This window comes from Anomaloglossus baeobatrachus, chromosome 3, assembly GCF_048569485.1.
Source record: "Anomaloglossus baeobatrachus isolate aAnoBae1 chromosome 3, aAnoBae1.hap1, whole genome shotgun sequence".
NCBI classification, from domain to species: Eukaryota; Metazoa; Chordata; class Amphibia; order Anura; family Aromobatidae; genus Anomaloglossus; species Anomaloglossus baeobatrachus.
In genome coordinates this window covers 528,265,922-528,293,166 of record NC_134355.1, presented here as the reverse complement: position 1 = coordinate 528,293,166, position 27,245 = coordinate 528,265,922, and the positions used below count along the sequence as shown (strand labels likewise).

General features: G+C 50.6%; 1 protein-coding gene across 1 annotated transcript in view; it reads left to right on the top strand.

The window, feature by feature from the left end:
• ATR (ATR checkpoint kinase) overlaps positions 1-27,245 on the top strand; it is a 264,456-nt gene that overhangs the window by 21,013 nt on the left and 216,198 nt on the right. The window contains exons 4-6 of the mRNA XM_075340780.1: positions 8,413-9,296; positions 10,199-10,386; positions 16,986-17,171. Coding sequence (XP_075196895.1) covers positions 8,413-9,296; positions 10,199-10,386; positions 16,986-17,171 — 1,258 coding nt within the window. The remainder of the gene's footprint in view (positions 1-8,412; positions 9,297-10,198; positions 10,387-16,985; positions 17,172-27,245) is intronic.

Below are 27,245 nucleotides of genomic sequence, written 5' to 3'. Positions count from 1 at the left end.
GCTATCCTTATAGTATAAGGCCGCATTCAGATGTCCGTGGTTTTTTTTCCTATGTAAAAACAGGATTTGGATCGGCGTTTCATCAGCGCTTGGTCAGTGTGTCAGTTTTTACCATCAGTGTTTCATCAGCAGTTTGAATTGATAATAAATAAATTACAAAGTTTCTCCTATCCGTTACAGCACATGGACATCACATCAACGATATTTGGTGCTCTCTGATGTTCATGAACCCATAGACTCGTATGGGAATTTTGATCCAAGTCACAGATCCGTGACTTGGATCAAGAGTGGACATGTTCTATCCCCAGAACATAAAATCACCAAACACAGATGTAAAAACAGTTGTCTGAATGAAGCCTAAAAGGTCCATTTATCAAAATGCCCACCATGTAATCTAACATTTCCACAACAGGAGGCACTCAGAGATGGGGTATGACAAGCGGCCAATTCCCTTGGCTTAGTCAGCTGCTGTGATTGCCAAGAAATATTTAGAAATTACCCAATGTTCTGCTATTAGCAATTCAGATGACCACCTTCATATAATAGAGCAGGGAAACTGGGAAATGCAATTCTTAGTTTCTTTCCTTCCAGCATATAATATCTCACTGAGGTTTTGTTCATTTGGGTTTTTGCATGCCTGTTCTCACATATTTACACTACAGTTCAAAAGTTTATGGTCGCTTAGATATTTTCCTTATTTTTTAAATTAATGCACATTTTTTTTTTCAATAAAGCTAACATTAAATTAGACAGAAATACACTCTATATATTGTTAATGTGGTAAATGACAATTCTAGCTTCAGACGTCTGGTTTTTCATGCAATATCTACATAGGTGTATAGAGGCCCATTTCCAATAACCACCACTCCAGTGTTCTAATGGTACATTGTGTTTGCTAACTTTGTTAGAAGACTAATGGATGTCTAGAAATCCCTTGTGCAAGTATGTTAGCACAGCTGAAAACAGTTTTGCTGATTAGAGAAGGTGTAAAACTGACCTTCCTTTTAGATAGTTGAGAATCTGGAGCATTACATTTGTTGGTTCCATTAAACTCTCAAAATGGCCAGAAAAAGATAATTTTCATGTGAAACTCGACAGCCTATTCTTGTTCTTAGAAATGAAGGCTATTTCATGCGAGAAATTGCCAAGAAACTGAAGATTTCCCATAACGGTGTGTACTACTCCCTTCAGAGGAGAGCACAAACAGGCTCTAACCAGAGTAGAAAGAGAAGTGGAAGGCCGCGCTGCACACCTGAGCAACAAGACAAGTACATTAGAGTCTCTAGTTTGAGAAATCGATGCCTCACAGGTCCTCAACTGGCAGCTTGGTTAAATAGTACCCGCAAAACGCCAGTGTCAACGTCTACAGTGAAGAGGCGACTCTGGGATGCTGGCCTTCGGGGCAGAGTGGCAAAGAAAAAGCCATATATGAGACTGGCTAATAAAAGGAAAAGATTAATATGGGCAAAAGAACACAGACATTGGACAAAGGAAGATTGGAAAAAAGTGTTATGGACAGAAAATCGAAGTTTGAGGTGTTTGGATCACACAGAAGAACATTTGTGAGACGCAGAACTACTGAAAAGATGCTGGAAGAGTGCATGATGCCATCTGTTAAGCATGGTGGAGGTAATGTGATGGTCTGGGGTTGCTTTGGTGTTGGTAAAGTAGGAGATTTGTAAAAGGGATTTTGAATAAGGCTATCACTCCATTTTGCAACGCCATGCCATACCCTGTGGACATCGCTTGATTGGAGCCAATTTCATCCTACAACAGGAGAATGACCCAAAGCACACCTCCAAATTATGCATGAACTATTTAGGGAGGAAGCAGGCAGCTGGTAGTCTATCTGTAATGGAGTGGCCAGCCCAGTCACCAGATCTCAACCCTATTGAGCTGTTGTGGGAGCAGCTTGACCGTACGGTACGCAAAAAGTGCCCATCAAGCCAATCCAACTTGTGGAGGGACTTCTGGAAGCATGGGGGGAAATATCTCCAGATTACTTCCACAAATTAACAGCTAGAATGCCAAAGGTCTGCAAAGCTGGAATTGCTGCAAAAGGAGCATTCTGTGAGGAAAGCAAAGTTTGAAGGAGAAAATTATTATTTCAAGTAAAAATCATTATTTCTAACCTCATCAATGTCTGGACTATTTTTTCTATTCATTATGCAACTCACTTTTGTTTATCAAATATGATTTTTCATGGAAAAGACAATAATTGTCTGGGCGACCCCAAACTTTTGAACTGTGGTGTATTTCTTCATCGTTCCTTATGGGAGACCCAGACCATGGGTGTATAGCTAGCGACCTCCGGAGGACACACAAAGCACTACACTCAAACGTGTAGCTCCTCCCTCCGGGCTATATACACCCCCTGGATGACAATCTACCCAGTTCAACGCTTTGTGTTTCAGGAGGATACACACACTTTTATTTCCTCATATTTTTTTCAATTTTATTTTAATTTTTTAAAGTTTTGGAAGAAAAGCGGGTCCAATCTGGACTCCCGGCATGTCCCTTCACGCTCCACTCTGCGGGGTGCTGTTAAGGTTGATCTTCATAAGGCTGGAGCCTTCACATGCCGAGCTCCTTCGCATCCTCTGTCGAGGCTCTGTTTGAAGTGGGAGCCTCCACGGTCCTCTCTGCTTGCAGGAGGCCGGCTCCATCCACAGCCCTGTCTGGTCCCTGCTGGAAGGAGCGTTAACCCCACTCAGGGACATGGCCCTGCGTCTCCAAGCTAAGTATTGAGACGTTTTTTCAGGGGTCCCGGGTGCTTTTATTATGGGGGCAGTATGTGCTTTAGCGTTACTGTTAATTTCGGCCGGTTCTGGGAATTTCCCATGAGAACCGCGCCGACGGTGCCTGCTCGTCGGCCGCACTTTGAAATCTAGGCCCCGGCTTCAGTTTGGGCCTAGTTTCGTTTTTGGCTTCTGCTGTATGTTTTGCATACAGCGCCGCCCACCGCCCGGCCAGCAGAGGGGAGGGCACTTCTCTCTAAGGAGATGTCCCCTCCCCTGTCTACCCCCCTGTATCTCTGTGCTTCTGTTTTCCCGCTCCTGGGCTTATACACGCCCCCCCTCCTTCTCCCAGCGCCATTTTATCAGCGTTTTTATCACTGAGAAGCGCTGGATGTTGCAGCTGCATACTTTTTGGAAAGCTGTCACTTTACAGGGGAGCGGTGAAATCCGGAGGACACAGAGAGCAGGGCTGGTAAGCCACAACCTATGGTTGTGGATTTTTATACACTCAGGCTTTCTACAGGAGTGTGTTTTGGCTGCAGAGCTTCCTCCACAGCAGCATGTCTGTCACTAGGAGCAAAGCTGCAAACATGTATGCTATATGCACTGCTTGCAAGCTAATTCTGCCAGAGCCTAGCACGTACCCACATTGTGATAACTGTGCTAATATGGTTGTGTCTCAGCCTGGAGCCTCCTCAGGGGTCCCTCAGGCTGCTTCGGTCCCGGTGGCTGAACCCCCGGCTTGGGTAGCATCCTTTTCACAGGCTCTTTCCAAGTCGTTTGCCGATTCCATGGGGCAGCTGTCCCAGACGCTGCTGTCTATGCATCAGCCTCCCTCTCAGGGTGTCTCTGCGGCTCCGAGCTCTGCAGAGCCCTCAGAGCAGGTCCTAGGACCCCGTCCCCCTAAACGGAGACGCACGGACCCTTCTCCTTCCTCGTCCCACGGCTCTGATTCACAAGCCGAGGTGCAGGGCGAGGAAGATTCCTTTACTGTGGGCTCAGACGCTGCCTCTATGTACCCCATTGATTTGTCTGAGGGTGATGCGGACGTTAGTGACTTGATTGCGTCCATTAACTCCGTACTGAACCTCAACCCACAGGAGTCAGAGGATCAACCCTCTCTGGTAGAGGTACACCAGTTTACCTCTCCTAAGAAACCTAGGAGTATGTTTTTTAACCACTCCAGCTTTCAGACCACTGTTAACAAGCCTAGGGCCTGTCCTGACAAACGTTTTCCGAAACGTAGTTCAGATGACCGTTTCCCGTTTCCACCGGAGGTAGTTAAGGACTGGGCCCAGTCCCCAAAGGTGGACCCTCCAGTGTCCAGAATCTCAGCCCGCACAGTAGTTGCGGTGGCCGACGGCACTTCTCTTAAGGATCCCACTGACCGCCAGGTTGACCTTCTGGCCAAGTCTGTATTTGAGGCGGCAGGAGCCTCCTTCTCTCCGTCTTTTGCGGCGGTGTGGGCTCTTAAGGCTATCTCTGCCTCTCTGGCGGAGATTCATTCCCTTTCCAGGGACTCTATTCCTGAGATGGATGCCTTAACTTCCCGAGCTTCGGCTTTTGCGTCCTACGCCATGTCTGCCATCCTGGAGGCTTCTCACCGCACGGCAGTGGCTTCCGCTAACTCCCTCGCGATCCGCAGGATCTTGTGGCTTCGAGAGTGGAAAGCGGACGCTTCCTCTAAGAAGTACCTTGCGAGTCTCCCCTTTACTGGGTCACGGCTGTTTGGGGAACAGCTGGATGACATAATTAAGGAAGCTACTGGCGGGAAGAGTACTTCCTTGCCACAAGCTAAAGCCAAGAAACCTACCCAGGGCAGGAACCAATCGAGGTTTCGTTCCTTTCGTTCCTCTACCTGGTCATCCTCTAAGCCCACAGTCTCGTCCACTACCGCCAAGGATCGCAAATCCAACTGGCGCGCAAAGCCGCGTCCTCAAAAGACCGGAGGAGCCGCTGCCACCAAGGCAGCCTCCTCGTGACTATCTGGCCGCGCCAGCAACGTCCTTGGTCGGGGGCAGGCTCTCCCACTTTGGCGACGTGTGGTTGCAACACGTCGCCGATCAGTGGGTGCGGGATATCATCACCCACGGCTACAGGATACCTTTTTCCTCCAGCCCGCCAAACAGATTTTTTCTGTCCACCCCCCCCGCTCCAAAGCCGCCGCCTTCTCTCAGGCCGTGGCATCCCTGCAGACCAACGGTGTAATTGTTCCGGTCCCCGCCCGGGAACGGTTCAGAGGTTTCTACTCAAACCTCTTTCTAGTTCCCAAAAAGGACGGTTCCTCCCGGCCCATCCTGGATCTCAAGCTTCTCAACAAGCATGTTCAGGTGCGGCACTTTCGCATGGAATCTCTAAGATCGGTCATTGCCTCAATGACCCAGGGAGATTTTCTGGCATCCATCGACATCAGAGATGCCTATCTGCATGTGCCTATTGCGGTTTCACACCAGCGCTGGCTACGCTTTGCGATCGGAGAGGAACATTTCCAGTTCGTGGCTCTTCCCTTTGGCTTAGCCACGGCCCCCCGAGTGTTCACCAAGGTCATGGCAGCAGTGGTTGCGGTCCTGCACCTCCAGGGGTTGGCAGTGATTCCTTACCTGGACGACCTTCTAGTCAAGGCCTCATCCAGTGTAGACTGTCAGCGGAGTGTCTCGCTCACTCTCGCCACTCTAGTCCAATTCGGGTGGCTTGTCAACCTCCCCAAGTCGACTCTGACCCCGACCCAGGTACTTTTGTACCTAGGGATGCAATTCGAGACGCTGCCGGCACTTGTCAAGTTGCCCTTAGTCAAACAGCAGTCCCTTCGTCTGGCAGTGCGCTCTCTGCTGAGGCACCGCCGTCATTCCATCAGACACCTCATGCAGGTGCTGGGTCAGATGGTGGCGTCCATAGAAGCGGTTCCCTTTGCCCAGTTCCATCTGCGTCCCTTGCAGCTGGACATTCTCCGCTGTTGGGACAAGCGGATCTCTTCTTTGGACAGGCTGGTGGCTCTGTCATCACAGGCCAGGAACTCCCTTCAGTGGTGGCTTCAGCCCCTCTCCCTTTCACAGGGACGGTCCTTCCTGACTCCGTCCTGGGTGATCCTCACCACGGATGCCAGTCTCTCCGGCTGGGGAGCGGTGTTTCTCCATCACCGAGCACAGGGCACTTGGACTCCGTCCGAATCGGCCCTCCCGATCAATGTGCTGGAGATCAGAGCCGTGTTTCTAGCTCTCCTAGACTTTCACCACCTATTGGCGGGCAAGCACATTCGGGTTCAGTCGGACAACGCGACAGCGGTTGCCTACATCAATCACCAGGGCGGGACTCACAGCCGTCTGGCGATGTTGGAGGTTCAACGAATCCTCCAGTGGACGGAGGACTCAAAGTCCACCATATCCGCAGTCCACATCCCAGGCGTGGAAAACTGGGAGGCCGATTATCTCAGCCGTCAAACCGTGGACGGCGGCGAGTGGGCACTGCATCCGTCAGTGTTCAGGTCAATTTGCCGCAAGTGGGGCACTCCGGAAGTAGATCTAATGGCTTCCCGGCACAACAAGAAGGTTCCGGTTTACGTGGCTCGCTCCCACGATCCTCAAGCCTTCGCAGCAGACGCACTGGTTCAGGATTGGTCTCAGTTCAGTCTGGCCTATGTGTTTCCCCCTCTGGCGCTATTGCCCAGGGTTCTGCGCAAGATCCGAATGGAGGGCCGTCGAGTAATACTCATTGCTCCGGACTGGCCCAGGCGAGCCTGGTACCCAGACCTGCTCCGCCTGTCCGTAGGGGTGCCGTGGCATCTTCCGGACCGCCCAGACCTTCTCTCTCAAGGTCCGTTCTTCCGCCAGAATTCTGCGGCTCTCAGATTGACGGCGTGGCTCTTGAGTCCTGGATCCTGACGGCTTCAGGCATTCCCTCTGAGGTCATCTCCACCATGACTCAGGCTCGGAAGTCTTCCTCGGCTAAGATTTACCACAGGACTTGGAAAATTTTCCTGTCCTGGTGTCGCTCTTCCGGCCATGCTCCTTGGCCGTTCGCCTTGCCGACCATCCTGTCTTTTCTACAGTCGGGTCTACAGTTGGGTCTGTCCCTCAATTCACTTAAGGGACAGGTGTCGGCTTTGTCGGTATTGTTCCAGCGGCGTATCGCCCGACTGGCTCAGGTGCGCACCTTCATGCAGGGCGCATCTCACATCATTCCTCCTTACCGACGACCCTTGGATCCCTGGGACCTTAATTTGGTCCTCACGGCCTTACAGAAACCCCCTTTTGAGCCTCTCAGGGAGGTTCCTTTGTCTAGACTTTCACAGAAAGTTGTCTTTCTAGTAGCCATAACTTCTCTCAGGAGAGTTTCTGATTTGGCTGCGCTCTCTTCGGAATCCCCCTTTTTGGTGTTTCACCAAGACAAGGTGGTTCTTCGTCCGACTCCGGACTTTCTCCCTAAGGTGGTGTCTTCCTTCCACCTTAACCAGGACATTTCATTGCCCTCTTTTTGTTCGGCCCCTGTGCATCGCTTTGAGAAGGCGTTGCACACCTTAGATTTGGTGCGGGCGCTCCGAATCTATGTGTCTCGCACCGCCGTTTTTCGGCGGTGCACCTCACTTTTTGTGCTAACCACGGGTCAGCGCAAGGGCCTTTCGGCGTCTAAACCGACCTTGGCTCGTTGGGTTAGGTCGGCTATCGCCGATGCCTACCAATCTTCTCAGGTGCCTCCCCCGTCGGGGATTAAGGCGCACTCGACCAGAGCTGTCGGTGCCTCCTGGGCTTTCAGGCACCAGGCTACGGCTCAGCAAGTGTGTCAGGCTGCCACTTGGTCCAGTCTGCACACTTTTTCTAAGCACTACCAAGTGCATGCTCATGCTTCGGCAGATGCGAGCTTGGGCAGACGCATCCTTCAGGCGGCTGTCGCCCATTTGTGAAGTTAGGTTTTGCCTACTTCTCCGTTTCGTTTATTTCCCACCCATGGACTGCTTTGGAACGTCCCATGGTCTGGGTCTCCCATAAGGAACGATGAAGAAAAAGAGAATTTTGTTTACTTACCGTAAATTCTTTTTCTTATAGTTCCGACATGGGAGACCCAGCACCCTCCCTGTTGCCTGTTGGCAGTTTTTTTGTTCCGTGTGCTTCACGGCTGTTGTTAGTAGACAGAGTGCTGGTTTTGCCGAGTTTTACTCTATCTCTACTTATGGGTGGATGTCCTCCTTCAGCTTTTGCACTGAACTGGGTAGATTGTCATCCAGGGGGTGTATATAGCCCGGAGGGAGGAGCTACACGTTTGAGTGTAGTGCTTTGTGTGTCCTCCGGAGGTCGCTAGCTATACACCCATGGTCTGGGTCTCCCATGTCGGAACTATAAGAAAAAGAATTTACGGTAAGTAAACAAAATTCTCTTTTTCATAGGTGCATGTGTTTTATTGGTGTCTGGTTGTGGACAGCCTGCTCCCTCTGATCCTCGCGCAAACCCGTCAAATGTACAAAGTGAATAATAGAAAAAAATAAGTTTTCAGAATTTTTTTCAGGTTTTAACTACAGAGTAAATGCACTCTGCATAGGAGCTGTGGAGTCCGAAAGATTAGAATAGTTTAAATCCCGGATACATTGGATAACCTTCTCTTTGACTATAAAAGTGTACATAGCATGTAATTAACAGCATGTTACTCTGAAGACTAAGTTCACAATATGTTTTTTTCCTTCCAGAGTTTAGCAATTGGATTATCACCAGGCTTCTTCGGATTGCTGCCACCCCAAGCTGCAAACCTTTACACAAGAAAACCGCTGCCGTCATACATTCGCTGCTGTTCCTTTTTAGAAATAAAAGTCCATCTCTCTTCGGCAAACTTACAAGCGATTTTCTGCATCTCTTTGAAGATCTTATTCATTTGCACAAAGAAAGTTTGGAGGGGTCTGCGGAGTGGCCATCATCTGTGAGCAGGTTTTCATGCAATGGTATGGAGAGCCAGGCAAGTCTGAGGTCCGCTCCTTTTCAGCTGATGAACATACAGCAAGTGGAGTCACTAGAAACAACCATGTTAATGGTCCTGACTGACAATGATGCTGACATCTCTGCTTTTTATTTCCAAAGACAGAACCTGGTCCTTTGGGGGATTGGATGTTCTTTGCTAGACTATGGGGGTTCAGAGCTGAAAGTGCTGGCTTTACATTTTATAAAGGAGCTCATCAGTTTGGGAGGACCACCAGAGCAGCCTGCACACCTTTTCTTCACTGTGTTTTTTGGGATGCTGGCGTATATCAATGACATGGATCTAGAAGAACAATTGCTCTTTGAAGTTCCATTATTAGATTTAGTGAAGGTTTTGTTCCCGCCTGAACCGGAGTCTTACGAACGCATAGAAGCGGTCTACCTTAATATTTTGCTGAAGAAGCTAGCACTTATGTTTGAAGGAGGTATCTTGAAGGTTGTCCAATCTGGAACCATAAGAGAAGCACTTTGTCATGTAGTAGAGTACTTTCTGACCGTTGTACCTCCAGGCTATGAATCTGCTAAAGAGGTTCGCAATGATCATGTCCGTTGTATCTGCAAGGCCTTTATTGATGTCCTAGGAAATCAGAGTCAGCAAATGGTAAGAGATATTACTGTAAGGCATGGTTTCTGCCTGGGCACATTTATTTAAAAGGGTTGTCTTCAGAAGCCCATTTCTCCCCAGCCTTCAGGTTCCTGCTTGTTAGGGGATTTGGTGCACTTCTGACTGACAAATCTGCCCAGCAACGTGGTCACCCGACTGGCCTGCATTGTTACGTTATCACGCTCTTATATGAGGCAGCTGTACCTCTAGCATCGGAAGAGTAGAAGGTTACTAAAGCTGGCTGGATACATCCAGCTTCAGAGCAGCACTGACAAGCTTTATGGTAAAGAGCTTGTATGCACTGTATTTCTTGTTTAGAAAGACCGACCCACTGCAGAGAGGGTCAGTAACCTAGGCAAAGTAAATTGCAAAGGTCTTTACAAGCACTTTGCTATTTTACCCACTTAAGAATATGAGAATTATCCAAAATAGTACATCGGTCATGTATCAATCATAAAGAATAAAAGTTTTACACGTGTCGGTCATATGGGATAAAATGTATACTTGTATCGGTGAAGAATGTAGAATAATGCATACACATATAGCTCATACCGACTAATGTATACATGTATAGGTCATATACTGTAGCATAATGTGTACAGATACTGGTCATATAGGATGACGTATAGATTGATCAGTCATATGGAATAACATACACGTCGGTCAATATAGAATAATGTATACCAGTTATATAAAGTAATGTATAGCAGTATTGGTAATATTGGATAGTATATGCAGGTGTTGGTCATATAGGGTCATGTATGCACTAGTCATGTATACTTGTATTTTTACTAGTATGACCAAACATGATATGCAAGCATTATCAGGAGGGTTAGTCAGCTCATGATTGGTTGTTTCCCGGTTATTAATGATTTCATGTCTATTTGCTCTTGTCTCAGTATTTGGTGGCCTCAATGTATGCGGCTCTCCAGAAGGCGAGAGAGGACTTCCTCTGTCAGCAGCAGACCCTCACACTGCCCCCCACTACGGAGTCTGAAGGCGGAAGCAGCGGCGATGAGATTCAGGAGAAGAGGCCTCGCTTAAGTTTATCAGCAAAAACACAGAGGAAACCCGTCCAGCCTGGAGTGTAATTGTCATCACATTCATAGCATTGCTTCTTTCACTGCTAGTTGAATGTGCTGTTACAGTGGATCGGTCACTAGACCACACAGCCCTGGATAAGGACCAGGTCCACTGCACTATAATACCTCCCTCCCTGGTAGAACAGGATAGCAACCTGCTTAATCCATTAATGCCTAGCCTATATTTTATTTTTGCGTTTTCATATTTTTTTCCACTCCTTTCTATAGTCATAACTTTTTATTTTTCTTTCAACATAGGTGTATGTGTATGAATGCTTATTATTTGTGCGACTGGTTATAATTTTGAATGACCCCATTCTTTTCATCATGCAATCTACTGAAACAGCTCATGCCTGTTATATTAACCTATTGGTACCTCACTTTCAAATTTTGAGGGACTGATGAGGTCTAGTGCATGTGCACACTAGCGACGTTCTCCCGTTAAATTTACATTCATGGCTGAAAGTGTTGGCACCTTAGAAATTGTTCCAGAAAATTAAGTATTTCTCCCAGAAAATTATTTAATTACACATGTTTTGTTATACTCATGTTTTTTTCCTTTATCTGTATTGGAACAACACAAAAAAAACAGAGAAAAAAAGGCATATTGGACATAATTGCACTCAAAACTCCAAAAATGGAAAAGACAAAATTGTTGGCACCTTTACAAAATGGGTAAACAACTTTGTTACAAGCAAGTGATGTTCGTTCATATTCAGCTGTGGCAAGTAACAGATGTGGGCAATATGAAGATCACACCTGAAACCAGATAGAAAGGGGAGAAGTTGACTCAATCTTTGCATGGTGTGTCTGTGTGTGCCACATGGAGAACAGAAAGAGGAGAAGAGAACTGTCTGAGGACTTGAACTATTTTTTTTTTTGAAAAATATCAACAATCTCAAGGTTACAAGTCCATCTCGAGAGATTTCTATGTTTTGTTTTTTTTTGTCCAGAGTGCACAACATAATAAAGAAGTATACAACCCATGGCACTGTAGCTAATCTCCCTAGACATGGACAGCAGGGAATTGGTGAAAGGCTGCAACACAAGATAGATCTGAAGTGACCAGCAATGAGTCCGGATCTAAATCCCATTGAACACCTGTGGAGAGATCTTAAAATTGCTGTTGGGAGAAGGCGCCTTCCAATATGAGAGACCTGGAGCAGATTGCAAAAGTATAGTGGTACAAAATTCTAGTTGAGAGGTGTAAGAAACTTGTTACTGGTTATAGAAAGTACCGTAATTGCAGTTATTTAGTACAAAGAGTGTGCAATCAAATATTAAATTGAGGGTGCCAAGAATTTTGTCCTGCCCATTTTTGGAGTTTTGTGTGAAATTATGTCCAATATGCCTTCTTTTTTGTGTTCTGTTCTTTTTTTGTGTTTTGTGCACACAAAGGAAATAAACAGGTAAAACGTGTAATTGCAATCATTTTTGAGGAGAAATACTTCTTCTTTTTTTTTTTTTTTGTTGCACACTACATGTGATCACGCTGTTACCCCCAGTGTGCGCCGTTCAAACACTGCAAGCGGCTTGCACAGGGCTGAGCACCGAGCGTACCTGAGCACAGCTTTGCTCGCACGTAAAGCATCTGAACCCAAACTTTGATTTTTAAATTTGGTGTTCGGGTCGAAAACCGAACCCCAGGTTCACTCATCCCTAGTGCCAACACTTTCGGCCATGACTGTAGCTGTGAGAAATTGATAGTACCATCTAAATGCTTAACATCAGCTATGAGAGCTTAGCTGCGGCCACTGTTGTTAGAGACAGATGCTGGCTCTATTGCTCCTGAGCCCACTCCTCACATGTGGACCCCACTGTGGAGATATATTCACATCCTTTTGTGCTAAGGGAGTAAAGGGAACCACGGACAGCATGAAATCCTGACAGTCTTCCTCATTACAGAAAGTTGGATTTTGTTATTGTCAATCAGGCCAAGCTAGGTGGAGAGAACTGAAGTGGGCCACCCAGTAGACACTTCTCCTTAGGCTGTCCATACGTGTGACACGTACCTGGTAAAACACGTGTCTCTATAATGAAAAGATGTTCTAGATTTACCTGTATCCAGCGATGTTGTCTCCGGCTCTGCTGCGTCCCGCTCCTGATCCCCGCTCATTATTTTCATTGATTATTCACTGCCTGAGGATCTGGAAGCCGGAACATCGCGGGGACAGGCTGGGTAGAGCACAGCCGAGGACAGCATCGCTGGGGACATCACCGGGGACATCGCCGGTGACACGTGAGTATACAGCAGTTTGTGCAGTGTCATCCAGGGACTCATAAGGATTCCCAATGAACTCTCGTGAACCCCTGGAGGTCACCATTGTGACACTCGCTGTAGCGCAGTTGTCGCAGGGGTGTCATCAGGAGGTCATCAGAGTTCATTGGGAAATCCGATGACCTCTTGAACGTCCCTGTGCACACACTGCTGGCAGGATACTCACCTGTCACTAGCGATGTCCCAGCGATGCTGTCCTTGGCGGTGCTGTCTCCTTCGCTGTCACCGCGAAGTCCCTGCTCCCAGCTGCTCACTGCGGTGAATAATCAATGAAAATAATGAGCGGGGGTCAGGAGCGGGAGGCAGCAGAGCCGGAGACACCATCACTGGATACAGGTAACTATAGAAAATCATTTTATTTAAAAAACGGTGTTTTCTCCGGTCACATCAGTGTGCGGTCCGTGTGACATCCGTGCTGCTGGAGAAAAAACGGGCACGTCTCCGTGTGAAATAGCGGGGCCACACGGTCCATGTGAAAACACGGCCGTGTGAGAGTGCACAATAGGGTAACATGGCTACGTGTGGCATCCATGTTAAAAACGGATGTCACACATACCTAAAACACGGACGTCTGAAACCAGCCTTAGGCCTAAAACACACTTCCGCAAAAAAACGTCCGTATGACACTGTCCATTTTTCGGGTCCGTGTTCCGTTTTTTTGGGGCGTTTCTCCGGTTTGTATGGCATCCGTGTGATGGCGTATGCGAGCCGTGTGTACGTGTAAAATGCCCGTGTATGTGTACGTGGAATGTCCGTGTGGAATGGCTGTTTGTGTGTTGCACAATGTCGTTGCACAATGTTGTTGATACATGTCGGCTGACAGCAGACAGAGTTGCGCGATGAGAATGAACTCGGGTGAACTTCACCCGACTTCATTGTCATGCCGCGGCTCTGTCTGTGTGCCGCGTACTGATTAGCGGTCACCTGTGAAGGATTCACCGGTGACCGCTAATCCCCCGAGTGACTGAAGTTAGCAGCCCTCTCTCATACTTACCGCTCCCCAATCACCAGCGCGGCGAGGAACAGCTGTGCAGAGAATACGCGGCAACAATTACTTTGAATATGCCGGCCACTCATTAATCAATCTCGTATTCCCTGCTTTCCCCACCCACCGGCGCCTATGATTGGTTGCAGTGAGACACGCCCCCCACGCTGAGTGACAGCTGTATCACTGCACCCAATCACAGCAGCCGGTGGGCGTGTCTATACTGTGCAGTAAAATAAATAAATAATTAAAAAAACCGGCGTGCTGTCCCCCCCATTTTAATACCAGCCAGATAAAGCCATACGGCTGAAGGCTGTTATTCTCAGGATGGGGAGCCCCACGTTATGGGGAGCCCCCCAGCCTAACAATATCAGTCAGCAGCCGCCCAGAATTGCCGCATACATTATATGGGACAGTTCTGGGACTGTACCCGGCTCTTCCCGATTTGCCCTGGTGCGTTGGCAAATCGGGGTAATAAGGAGTTATTGGCAGCCCATAGCTGCCAATAAGTCCTAGATTAATCATGTCAGGCATCTCCCCGAGATTCCTTCCATGATTAATCTGTAAATTACAGTAAATAAACACACACACCCGAAAAAATCCTTTATTAGAAATTAAAAACACAAACATATACCCTGGTCCACCACTTTAAGGCTCTGTGCGCACTAGAGCTTTTTACCCGCGGATTTGCCGCGGAAATTTCTTGAGAAATGTCTGCAATCTTTGTGCAGACATTTCCCAGCAATTTCTATGGAAAAAAAAAATAGCTGTGCGCACTTGTGCGGATTTTTCTCAAGAAATTTCCTTGAGAAGAATTTCTCGAGAAAATTTCTTGAGAAAATGAACATGTCCATTATTTCCGCAGGTACCCTGCGGATTTCGGCAGTACAGCCTGCAAAAATCCGCAGGGAACCACCTGCGGGTAAATCGCGGCAATTTCGCGGCTATTCCGCGGCAAATCCGCATGCGGATTTGCCGCGGATTTTTTCCGGAGGTCCGGAAATCTTTCACTACAAGAAGTTTCTCAAGAAATTTTCTTGAGAAACTTCACAGTTCTAGTGCGCACATAGCCTAATAAGCCCGAAAAAGCCCTCCATGTCCGGCGTACTCCAGGATGGTCCAGCGTCGCATCCAGCTCTGCTGCATGGAGGTGACCGGAGCTGCAGAGGACACCGCCTCTCCTGTCAGCTCCACGCAGCTAATGAAGGCAATAGTGCGATCAGCTGAGCTGTCACTGAGGTTTCTCGTGGCCAACGCTGAATACAGCTGATCGCGCTATTGCCTTCATTAGCTGCGTGGAGCTGACAGGAGCGGCGGTGTCTGCTGCAGCTCCGGTCACCTCCATGCAGCAGAGCTGGATGCGACGCTGGACCATCCTGGAGTACGCCGGACATGGAGGGCTTTTTCGGGCTTATTAAAGTGATGAACCAGGGTATATGTTTGTGTTTTTTATTTCTAATAAAGGATTTTTTCGGGTGTGTGTGTTTATTTACTGTAATTTACAGATTAATCATGGAAGGAATCTCGGGGAGATGCCTGACATGATTAATCTAGGACTTATTGGCAGCTATGGGCTGCCAATAACTCCTTATTACCCCGATTTGCCAACGCACCAGGGCAAATCGGGAAGAGCCGGGTACAGTCCCAGAACTGTCGCATATAATGTATGCGGCAATTCTGGGCGGCTGCTGACTGATATTGTTAGGCTGGGGGGCTCCCCATAACGTGGGGCTCCCCATCCTGAGAATACCAGCCTTCAGCCGTATGGCTTTATCTGGCTGGAATTAAAATGGGGAGGAACGTACGCCGTTTTTTTTTAATTTATTTATTTATTTTACTGTACAGTATAGACACGCCCACCGGCTGCTGTGATTGGGTGCAGTGAGACAGCTGTCACTCAGCGTGGTGGGCGTGTCTCACTGCAACCAATCATAGGCGCCGGTGGGTGGGGAAAGCAGGGAATACGAGATTGATTAATGAGCGGCCGGCATATTCAAAGTAATTGTTGCCGCGTATTCTCTGCACAGCTGTTCCTCGCCGCGCTGGTGATCGGGGAGCGGTATGAGCCGGGGGAAGAAAATAACCGAGCGCCAATGTAAGTATGACTGAGAACAGCAGAAAAAAAGGTAAGTATACTGACTTTAATTAAAAAAAAGTAAAAAAAAATAAGATCGCTAGTGTAAAAACGCACACGCACGAAACGTGCTGAACACGGACATACTCCGTGTGCGGTACGTGCAGGCACGGACCCATAGACTAAAGTGGGTCCGTGCCTGCGTGCTGCTGGCCAAAAACGGACATGTTGTCTGTGTAGAAAAGCGCACACACGTACTTACCTCACGGACACACGTTCCGTGTGATTTTACGTGTGTGTGCCATCTACCATTGATTAACATGGGTCTCCGTGTGTACGTGTCTCCGGTACGTGCAAATATGTACCGCACACGTACAAATTACACGGATGTGTGTTGCGGGTCTTAGAGTGTAGGCAGACGACCGAATTTCACAGACAACGATCCGGTTGCAATGCTCGGACTAGCCGACGGCTCTCTATCTAAGCCTGACCATATTTATTTCTATGCAGCTGTCCCGCTCTGGTCCGGTGAGCTGCCGGAGAGTCTGAGCATTGCAGTCGTCGTCAGTTTGATACAGCCGTCTGACTGCTCTCTCATGCCTGGACGTTTCTCCTTGTTCCCAGCTTGTTTTTCACCACTGATAGGGAGAGATCACGTTGCAGAGTATGTGCACAGACACTTCTGAACTACTGATATAAAAGTGCTGCATGTGCTGAATGGCTCAGTCTTTCTCCATGTGGTTAGTTGTTGCTTGACAAGAGTGTTCACGGTTTGCATTGAATTGCCACGGATTTGCAATGCCGGTTTTGATTTGACCGCACAGCTTCTGTACATTAAACATGTTATTTAACCCCTTTTTGGCATTTGGAGACTGCACATCACACAGTTGATGACTGCTGTATTATACAGCCAGTATCCGCCATTAACACTAGCGACCAAAGTTAGCTCCAGTTGCTGCTGTATAACCCCTTATATGCCAGTCTACATTTCTGACCGTGGCAGTTAAAATACATGATCTCACTGTTGTTGCCGTTTCAGTGTTAGTTAAAATTGCGGTCATTCAAAATTACAACTCATCCTGCAAAAAGCAAGCCCACTTACAGCTTTGTCGAGCGAAAAATAAAGAGTTTTCATTCTGTGTAGAATTGGGAGGAAAACCAAAAGCGCAAAAAAACTGAAAATCACGTGTTGGAAGCGTTAAACTATTAGTAGTCCACAAAGAATCCTCTCTTTCCTCTAAGTTTGCCTTCATTGTGACATTTACAGGGCTGTTACAGTGGATGTGAAGTCTAAGCTTTCAATCTGGAGAGAAATAAACAAGAAGTGTTTGTCTCTCCTGCACACCTTGGAAGGAGAAGACCTAGATGAAGATGGAGTCATTGGCCCATTAGAAGGTGTCTCCGTGACATTGCACTTGGCTGCTGTCTGCACGGCTACTAGTGACTCTGTCATGTAAGTACAATGTATCGTGCAAACTGAAACGCATAGTTATACTTCCTGTACTGTCACACAAGTGTGGAAATGCATTATTTGATTATAAAGGGAGGCAAAATACTGTACACCATTGTCTCTCTGGAGCCCTGAACATGGTTTCCTTAGGCTGCTTTCACACCTCCGGTTTTAGGAGAGCCGGACAATCCATCTCTAAAACCTATGCAACGGATGTGGCGACAATACCGCATCCTTTCCATAAGTTTTTTACATGCGGCCCGTCCGGTTTTTGCCGCTTGCGGCAGGCTACTGAGCATGTGCAGTGGAAAAAACGCATGCGGCGGCCGGATGCGTTTTTTGCTGCAGGACGCCACATGCGGCGTCCATAGGCATGCATTGCAAATCGCGCCGCATCGGCTAGATGCGGCACAATAAGGTTTTTTTTGCCGGACAAAAAAACGTGCCAGGCCATGTTCCATCCGGCCGCCGCATCGGCTAAATCTGCCGCATGCGGCAAAAACCGGACGGAACGCAAGTCCATGCGGCACAATACGGCACTAATGTAAGTCTATGCAAAAAAACGCAACCGGCGGCAAAAAAAAAACGGTTGCGTTTTTTCTGCAAAGCGCCGGATTGTGTCGCACAGGAAAAACCGGATGTGTGAAAGCAGCCTTAGAGAGCAGTGTGAGTTGTCTTTCTCTATCTCCTTCATTGGGGGACACAGGACCATGGGTGTATGCTGCTGTGACTAGGAGGCTGACACTAAGTGAACATAAAAAAAGTTAGCTCCTCCCTGGCAGTGTACACCCTGAGCCGGAGGCGGTACTATGCCAGTTTTTTGCTTAGTGTCGTAGGAGGCTGATGTGGGCCCATATCTCTGTGGGCCAACCTCAGCCTAGGCTATTTCTTTTTTTCCGTTTTTTTCAACTATACGGCGCCGCTCAGCATTCTCATCCTTTTACGTTTTTTATCTCTTCTCCAGGATTAAAGATCCCGCATCAGAGAGTATCCTCGCCTGCTCTTCCATACAGAGCCAGGAATGCCAGGGTATCGTTCCCAGCCCTTATCCCCCTCCGGCCCCATGCTACCACCCCAGGGGCTGATTGGGGTCCCACGCATCTACGTTTTTTATGGGCTCACTCCCCGTCGACCCCTATGGTACCGTCCCAAGGGGTGTTTCGGATGGAGACGGCGAGGAAACATCGCAAGCGCAGGAGCGCTTACAGCACCAGGCCTCCCCCAGCGTTCTCCCCTGTTTCACTGGGCCCAGGCAAAGGAGCACACACTGCAGCGCAGGAGCTCTCTGCAGTCTCCCACACAGCCCCCCAGCAGCCTCCCCTGGCACTTGCCAGCACAAGCCTGCACTCACCGGGGGCCTCCAGCAGCCAGAATGGGACCCAGGGACCTGGACACCGCGCAGGGACGCAGGTAAGACCTGCTCCGCGCGCAGCGCTGCGCTCCTGGCGGCCGCCGCTCTCAAATTTAGTCCCCGGCTTCGGGCCTACATTAGGCCGGAGCTCTCCGCCCCCCCGTTTGCGCGCGCGTCTTCCGGGCCCGCCCCCCGCTTTTTCTGTCCAGCAGCAGCAGATATCATCCCTAGCACGCCCCCTCAGTAAAATAAATTAAAAAAAAAGAGGCAAAAGCCCGCGTTTTCTAGCAAACGGCCCACCACAGCACAGGCAGACCACTGAGCAGCAGCATCTCTTGTCCGGTGGCTGCCCCCAGCTACTCTGAGCCTACTGCTGACCCGGGGAGGACACAGGCCTGGGTGAGTGCTGGTTCTGATTAGGATCAGCAACTTTTCTTACATTTTTTTCTCCTCATTTTTTTCCTCCTATCTCCTGTCTCCTCCCTAGTGTCTCTAGTAGGAGCCCTGAGCAGCCATGCCTAACTCTAAGTCCTCCCGTTCCAAACAGGTCCCGTTCATAATGCATTTTGCGTGCTCGTCCTGCAACGAAAAATTCTCCCAAGGCCAGGCTACCCCCCTCTGCGCAGCTTGCGTCCCTGACCCACAGCCCACGCAGATTGCCCCAGACGCCGCCGACACCCCCATCCCACTCGCTACTGCAGCAGTACAGGATGCACCGAGCCCCAATGCGCTCCCTCCCCCGGAGTGGCTGACTTCTCTCTCCCAGTCGGTGGATTCCCTGTCGAGGGCGTCTCAGACCATCGCGCAGGCTTTGCAGTCACTCCCTACGCTCAACCATGCCCCGCAGGTCCAGCCGTCGCAGGATGACAGCCGGTCTGACCCAGAACCGACTACGGGAGCGCGGAAGCGGACCCGCACGGTCTCGTCTTCCGATTCCTCCCAGAGGTCTCTCTCCCCTCCAAGGCCCGAGAGCCACTCGTCTCCGAGACCGTGTGATGATTCAGTGGAAGAGTCGGATGTAGCCTCCCTTATGGACTTGGATCAGGCAGCCGACGTCAGGCGTATGGTGGACAGCCTGGTCGACGCGGTGAATACGACGCTGAAGCTACAGCCTAACTCTGCCACCACCCAGAGCTCACAGGTATCTTTCAAACGACTTAAGCGTGTTCACAGGTATTTCTGCGATCATCCGGAGTTCGCTGAGATCTTACGCAAGCACAGACAGCAGCCGGACAAGACGTTCAACAAAGGTAAGTCGATTGATTTACACTATCCCTTCCCCGAAGATCTCAGGAAGGAATGGGCGGGCTCACCGGTGGTCGACCCTCCGGTCTCCCGTCTGGCCTCGCATACAGTTCTGTCTCTGCCGCAGTGAACATCGCTCCGTGACGCCAAGCTCCGTAACATCGAGAGATTCGCCCATTCGGCTTTTGAGGCTGCAGGCGCGGCACTGTCTCCGGTCTTCGCCGCCGTCTGGGTAGCTAAGGCCATGGTGACCTGGGCCGACACCCTCCGCAGAGGGCTTCGCTCGCAGTCGGGCGATCCCGAGCTTGTCAACATGGCTGCACAGATTGCCCTGGCGGGTGAGTACATCATTAACGCATCTCTGTCTACAGCCAATTGCGCAGCACAAGCGGCCAGCAACACGGTGGCAATCCGCCGGGCAGTCTGGCTCAGAGCCTGGAATGCAGACGCGGCTTCAAAAAAATCACTTACCGCCCTCCCGTTTGCAGGAGGCCGACTGTTTGGGGACAGGCTCGATCAGATTATCGCCGAGGCTACGGGAGGAAAGAGCACCTCCCTTCCACAGCTGAGACCAAGACGTTTCCAACGCCGCCAGCCGACCTCGGGTTTTCGCCCCTTTCGCAGCTTCAGTTCCCCGGCACAGCCTAGGAGGAACAGATCCCCGCAGAGAAGCAGGAAGAACCCGTCTTTCAAAACAAATCCCTCCTGGCGTTCCAGACCACGCCAGCCTGCCAAACCAGCATCTAGATCTCAGCGATACTCCTCCAAATGACTCCTGGTCTTCGCGCGTCAGCGCAGACCAGGTGGGGGGGCGCCTTTCTCGGTTCCAACACGTCTGGCTCCCTTTGATCACAGACGCTTGGGTCAGAGAAATCCTAGTCTCGGGTTACAAGATAGAATTTACGTCAATTCCTCCAAGCCGCTTCTTTCTTTCCCATCCTCCCGAGTCGGACGCGCGAGCTCGCCCCTTTTTTCGCGCCATCAAATCTCTGCACCGCTCAGGGGTCGTGATTCCGGTTCCAGATTCGGAGCGGTTCAGAGGAGTTTACTCCAACCTCTTCGTTGTCCCCAAGAAGGATGGCACTGTGCGCCCTGTTCTCGACCTCAAGATCCTCAACAGGTACGTCAGAACCAGAAGATTTCGCATGGAGTCCCTCCGATCGGTGATTGCCTCCATGGAGGTCGGCGAATTCCTCGCCTCTCTGGACATACAGGACGCATATCTGCATATCCCAATTGCACACCAGCACCAAAGATTCCTACGCTTTGCCGTAGCACACGATCATTATCAGTTCACTGCCCTACCGTTTGGTCTTGCTTCCGCGCCTCGAGTGTTCACGAAGGTCATGGCTGCTGCCAAGTCGATCCTGCACTCCAGAGGTGTTTTGGTAATTGCATACCTGGACGACTTACTGATCAAAGGGTCCTCTTTCAACGACTGTCGTCTAAGTGTACAGATCACCATCGACACTCTATCCCGTCTCGGTTGGCTCATCAATCGGAAGAAGTCCTCGTTGACCCCGGCTCGCCGGATTACCTTCCTAGGCATGGAGTTCAATACCATCCAAGGACGCATGTTCCTTCCACAGGAAAAATTGTCTCCCTCCGGAAAGACGTCCAGACCCTCCTCCACTCCAGGGTGGTGTCCATACGATTTGGTATGAGGGCCCTAGGTCGGATGGTGGCGGCAATAGAGGTGGTTCCGTTTGCCCGCTTCCACCTTCGCCCTCTTCAGCTATTCCTGCTGCACAATTGGGACAAGTCTCTATTCACCTTGGATCGCAAGATACGTTTGTCCCCGAAAGTCCGCCACTCGCTGCGCTGGTGGACCAACAGGCAGAATCTCGTCAAAGGAACGTTGTTCTTACCAGTGCACTGGAAGACGGTCACCACCGATGCCAGCCTTCTGGGCTGGGGAGCGGTCTTCCAGCACCACACGGCTCACGGTCAGTGGTCCTACCAGGAAAGCCGGCTCCCGATCAATGTTTTGGAGATCAGAGCAGTCATACGAGCCCTGCAAGCTTTTCAACACCTTCTCCAAGGGTCTCCAGTCAGGATACAATCGGACAACGCCACGGCGGTGGCATACATCAATCATCAGGGCGGCACGAGGAGTGTCATGGCGGTGAGAGAGGTGAAGAGGATCATACAGTGGACAGAGTCTCACAACGCCAGGATCTCCGCGGTACATATCCCCGGCGCGGAAAATTGAGCGGCCGACTACCTCAGCAGACAGGGTCTGGCGTCGGGCGAATGGTCTCTAAACAGAGAAGTTTTCGAGCAGATTTGCCACAGGTGGGGGACTCCGGATGTGGACCTGATGGCCTCGCGGTTCAACAATCAAGTTCCACAGTTCATATCCCGCTACCACGACCAGCAGGCGCTAGGAGTCGACGCCCTCATTCTTCCGTGGAAACAGTTCAGACTACCGTTCATTTTTCCGCTGCTGCCACTGATCCCAAGAGTCCTCAAGAAAATCAAGGCAGAGGGCATTCCGGTGATTCTCATTGCTCCAGAATGGCCCAGGCGAGCATGGTTCGCAGAACTCGCACAGCTCGTCGCAGACACCCCATGGCGGCTTCCAGATCGGCCAGACCTGCTGTCTCAGGGTCCGCTCTTCCATCAAAATTCAGGGGTTCTCAATTTGACGGCATGGCTCTTGAATCCTGGCTGTTAGCCCAGTCAGGGTTTGCCCCAGAAGTGATTCAGACTATGATTAGGGCTCAAAAGCCCTCATCGTCAAAGATCTACTACCGCACCTGGAAGGCATTTTTTCAGTGGTGCGAGGTCAACGGCAATCTCTCCCCACTAGTTCTTTCACTACCGACGCTTCTAGCGTTCCTTCAGGCAGGGTTGCAAGCGGGTCTCTCGCTGGCAACCATCAAGGGGCAGGTTTCGGCTTTGTCTGTTCTTTTCCAAAGAAACCTAGCATCACGTCCGCAGGTCAAGACGTTCATCCAAGGAGTCGCTCATCTGAATCCGCCCTATCGGGCTCCGCTAGAACCATGGGATCTTAATCTGGTTTTAGGATCCCTCCAACTGGCTCCATTTGAACCACTCAGAGAATCTTCATTCTCACACTTATCCTGGAAAGTGTTTTTTTTGGTGGCGGTCACTTCAATCAGGAGAACGTCCGAACTAGCAGCTCTGTCGTGCCGCTCACCTTTTATGGTTTTTCACCAGGACAAGGTTGTCCTACGCCCGTCTCCGGAGTTCCTGCCGAAGGTGGTGTCTCATTTTCACCTGAATGAGGAGATCGTGCTTCCATCTTTTTGCCCGGCACCCACTCACTCCTTGGAAAGATCACTACACACTCTGGACTTAGTACGAGCGCTCAGGACTTGCGTCTCGAGAACTGCGCCTTTCCGCAAATCAGACAACCTGTTCGCCTGCCTGCTGGTTCCAAGAAGGGTATGCCGGCGTCCAAGGCTACCATTGCCAGATGGATCAGATCAGCCATTGTGGAGTCCTACCGAATCAGGGACACGTCCCCTCCAAGGGGAGTAAGAGCCCATTCCACCCGAGTAGTTGGGGCGTCTTGGGCAATCAGACACCAGGCTTCAGCCGAGCAAGTCTGCAAAGCCGCAACGTGGTCCAGTCTTCACACCTTCACCAGGTTTTACAGGGTCCACACCCAGGCATCAGCAGATGCCTGCCTTGGGAGAAAGGTGTTGCAGACGGCCGTCGCACACCTCTAAAAAGGTAGTAAACATTTGTACAGAGCGTTCCCACAGAATTTGTTGTTTGCTTTGGTTCTGTAGGACAGCTTATGTACCCACCCAGGGACTGCTTTTGCACGTCCCATGGTCCTGTGTCCCCCAATGAAGGCGATAGAGAAAGAAGGATTTTTGTGTACTCACCGTAAAATCTCTTTCTCTGAGTCTTCCTTGGGGGACACAGCACCCACCCTGTTTGGATTGTGAGGTCTTCCTTTACCGGATGTTTTCCCGATGTTGTTTACGGGTCACCTTTGTTTCCATCCGGCTACTGTATATTTACGTGCCCATAAGGCACTGTGTTTTCTTTTTCGCTCCTAATTGGGAGACCCAGACAGTGGGTGTATAGCTACTGCCCTCTGGAGGCCGCACAAAGAACTACACTTAAAAGTGTAAGGCCCCTCCCCTTCTGGCTATACACCCTCCCGTAGGAGTACAGATTCCTCAGTTTTAGCTTTGTGCGCAAGGAGGTCAGACACGCACGCATAGCTCCATTGTTTTTAGTCAGCAGCAGCTGCTGACTATGTCGGATGGAAGAAAAGAGGGCCCATACAGGGCTCCCAGCATGCTCCCTTCTCACCCCACTGTATGTCGGAGGTGTTTGTAAGGTTGAGGTACCCATTGCGGGTACGGCGGCAGGAGCCCACATGCTGATTCCTTCCCCATCCCTTTTTACAGGGCTCTGGGTGAAGTGGGATTTACTGGTCTCCAGGCACTGAGACCGTGCTCCATCTACAGCCCCTGGAGAAGATGCTGGATGGAGCGGAGTACATCAGGGACATGGCCCTGCTTCCTCAAGGTACTCTGTGTCCCCGTGCAGGCGCTCACACCGCAGCATGCTGGGTGTTGTAGTGCGCCGGGGGACAGCAGCGCTACGGCGCTTGTGCCATGGCCTCATTCAGCTTCGCTGAAGCAGGCACACTTATAGGAATCGGTCGCGCCGGCCGCTGGGACTGCGGCGCGGCTGGCACTTGTGGTGCGCCGGGGACTTCAGCGCGGCCCGCGCTTTTACGGCGGCCGCGCTGATAACTCGAGTCCCCGGCTTTTGCGGCCTGCTTCCGTTCGTTCCCGCCCCCGGACCTGCCAGTCAGGAGAGGGGCGGGACGCTGGCCACGTCTAGGAATCGGTCACGCCGGCCGCTGGGACTGCGGCGCGGCTGGCACTTGTGGTGCGCCGGGGACTTCAGCGCGGCCCGCGCTTTTACGGCGGCCGCGCTGATAACTCGAGTCCCCGGCTTTTGCGGCCTGCTTCCGTTCGTTCCCGCCCCCAGACCTGCCAGTCAGGAGAGGGGCGGGACGCTGGCCAGTGCATCAGCGCCGAGGGCTGGAGTCGTTTTTACATACTCCAGCCCTCACAATCGGCACAGAGGGGACACTGTTTCCCGCACTTTTGTTTGGGAACTCCCACGGACCGCCCCTCTCCACAGACGCCGGCAGCCATTCCTGCTGACACGCTGCGCTGCAGAGGGGAGCCGGGGAGACCCAGACAAGGAATTCTGCAGCCTCTTACCCGCTATTCAGCGGGCGGTAAGCAGCCCTCAGGGCTCACCCCCTCTTGTGCCAGTAGTATTCTTAGTATTTTGTTTCTACAAATACTTTGTATTGCATAGCGCTGGTCGCCCTTTGGCTATAGACTCTCTCACATTGCAGAGAGCCAGCAGCATGTCGCCCGTAAAACGCAAGGGTGCCAAGGCGCAGACATTATATGCTTCCTGCACCGCATGTGGGACTTTTCTACCGGCAGGCTCCACGGACCCCCATTGTGTGCAGTGCTCGGCCCCTGCGGCGCTTGCACAGTCGGGACCTCTGCTGGACGTGACCCAGGGTGTACCACCTGTGAATGCTGTCCAGGTGACAGGAACTGAGTTTGCAGCTTTTGCTGACAGAATGTCTCTCACTATGTCACAAATTCTTGACACATTGCGAGCTAGGCCTGTGCTTCAGGCCACGGACACTGTGCAATCATTGCCCCCTGGTCCCCCTCAGCTCCAAGCTCCGGGACGGGCATATACACCTCAGGGTGAAGACTCTGACTCGGACGATGGCCCCGGGCAGCCTAAGCGGGCTCGCTATGACGGGCCTTCACATTCATCTCAATGGTCAGGATCCCAGCGAGATGAATCTATGGGTGATGAGGCGGACGTAACTGATCAGGATTCTGATCCTGGGACCGCTCTCAATCTAGATACACCAGATGGTGACGCCATAGTTAATGATCTTATATTTAACATCAATAAGATGTTAAATATTTCCCCACCAGCTCCTCTTGTGGAGGAGTCAGCTTCGCAGCACGAGAGAATCCATTTCAGATACCCTAAGCGTACTTTAAGCACTTTTCTGGACCACGCTGACTTTAGAGACGCAATCCAGAAACCCCACGCTTATCCTGAAAGGCGTTTTCCTAAACGGCTTAAAGATACACGCTATCCTTTTCCCCCTGAGGTGGTCAAGGGTTGGACCCAGTGTCCAAAAGTGGATCCTCCAATTTCCAGGCTTGCAGCTAGATCCTTGGTTGCAGTTGAAGATGGAGCGGCACTTAAAGATGCCACTGACAGGCAGATGGAGCTCTGGCTGAAATCCATCTATGAAGCGATTGGAGCGTCATTAGCGCCTTCTTTTGCAGCCGTATGGGCACTCCAAGCTATCTCAGCCGGGCTTGCGCGAGTTGACTCCGTCACACGTGCATTTGCCCCGCAGGTAGCACCATTGACCTCGCAAATGGCGGCATTCGCGTCGTACGCGATTAATGCTGTTCTTGACGCTACAAGCCGCACGGCAGTGGCGTCAGCCAACTCCGTTGTTTTGCGTAGGGCCCTGTGGTTGAGACATTGGAAAGCAGATTCTCATTCCAAGAAGTGCTTAACCAATTTGCCTTTTTCTCGTGACCGATTGTTTGGAGAGCGTTTGGATGAAATCATCAAACACTCCAAGGGTAAGGACTCATCCTTACCGCAACACAGACAAAACAGACCCCAACAGAGGAAGGGTCAGTCTGGTTATCGGTCCTTTCGAGGACCGGGCAGGTCCCAATTCGCCTCGTCAAAAAAGACTCAAAAAGACCAGAGACGCTCAGATTCTTGGAGGTCTCAGTCACGCCCAAAAAGGACAGCCGGAGGAACCGTTGCCAAGACGGCGTCCTCCTGACTTGCGGTCTCCGATTCCCACACCCGCGGTCGGTGGGAGGCTTTCCCACTTTGGCGACATCTGGCTGTCACACGTCAAAGACCGTTGGGTGAGGGATATTCTGTCTCACGGGTACAGGATAGAGTTCAGTTCTCGTCCGCCAACTCGTTTCTTCAGAACTTCTCCACCACCAGACCGAGCCGATGCTCTGTTCCAGGCGGTGGCCGCTCTAAAGGCGGAAGGAGTGGTGACCTCCGTCCCTCTTCAGGAACAAGGTCACGGTTTTTACTCCAATCTGTTTGTGGTCCCAAAAAAGGACGGATCGTATCGGCCCGTCCTGGATCTAAAGTTGCTCAACAGACACGTAAAAGTCAGGAGGTTCCGGATGGAATCCCTACGCTCCGTCATAGCCTCAATGTCTCAAGGAGATTTTCTAGCATCAATAGATATCAAAGATGCGTATCTCCACGTGCCGATCGCACCAGAGCATCAGCGTTTCCTACGCTTCGTCATACACGACGAACACCTGCAGTTCGTAGCGTTACCTTTCGGTCTGGCAACAGCCCCCCGGGTCTTCACCAAAGTCATGGCAGCAGTAGTAGCTGTTCTGCACTCGCAGGGTCACTCGGTCATCCCGTATCTA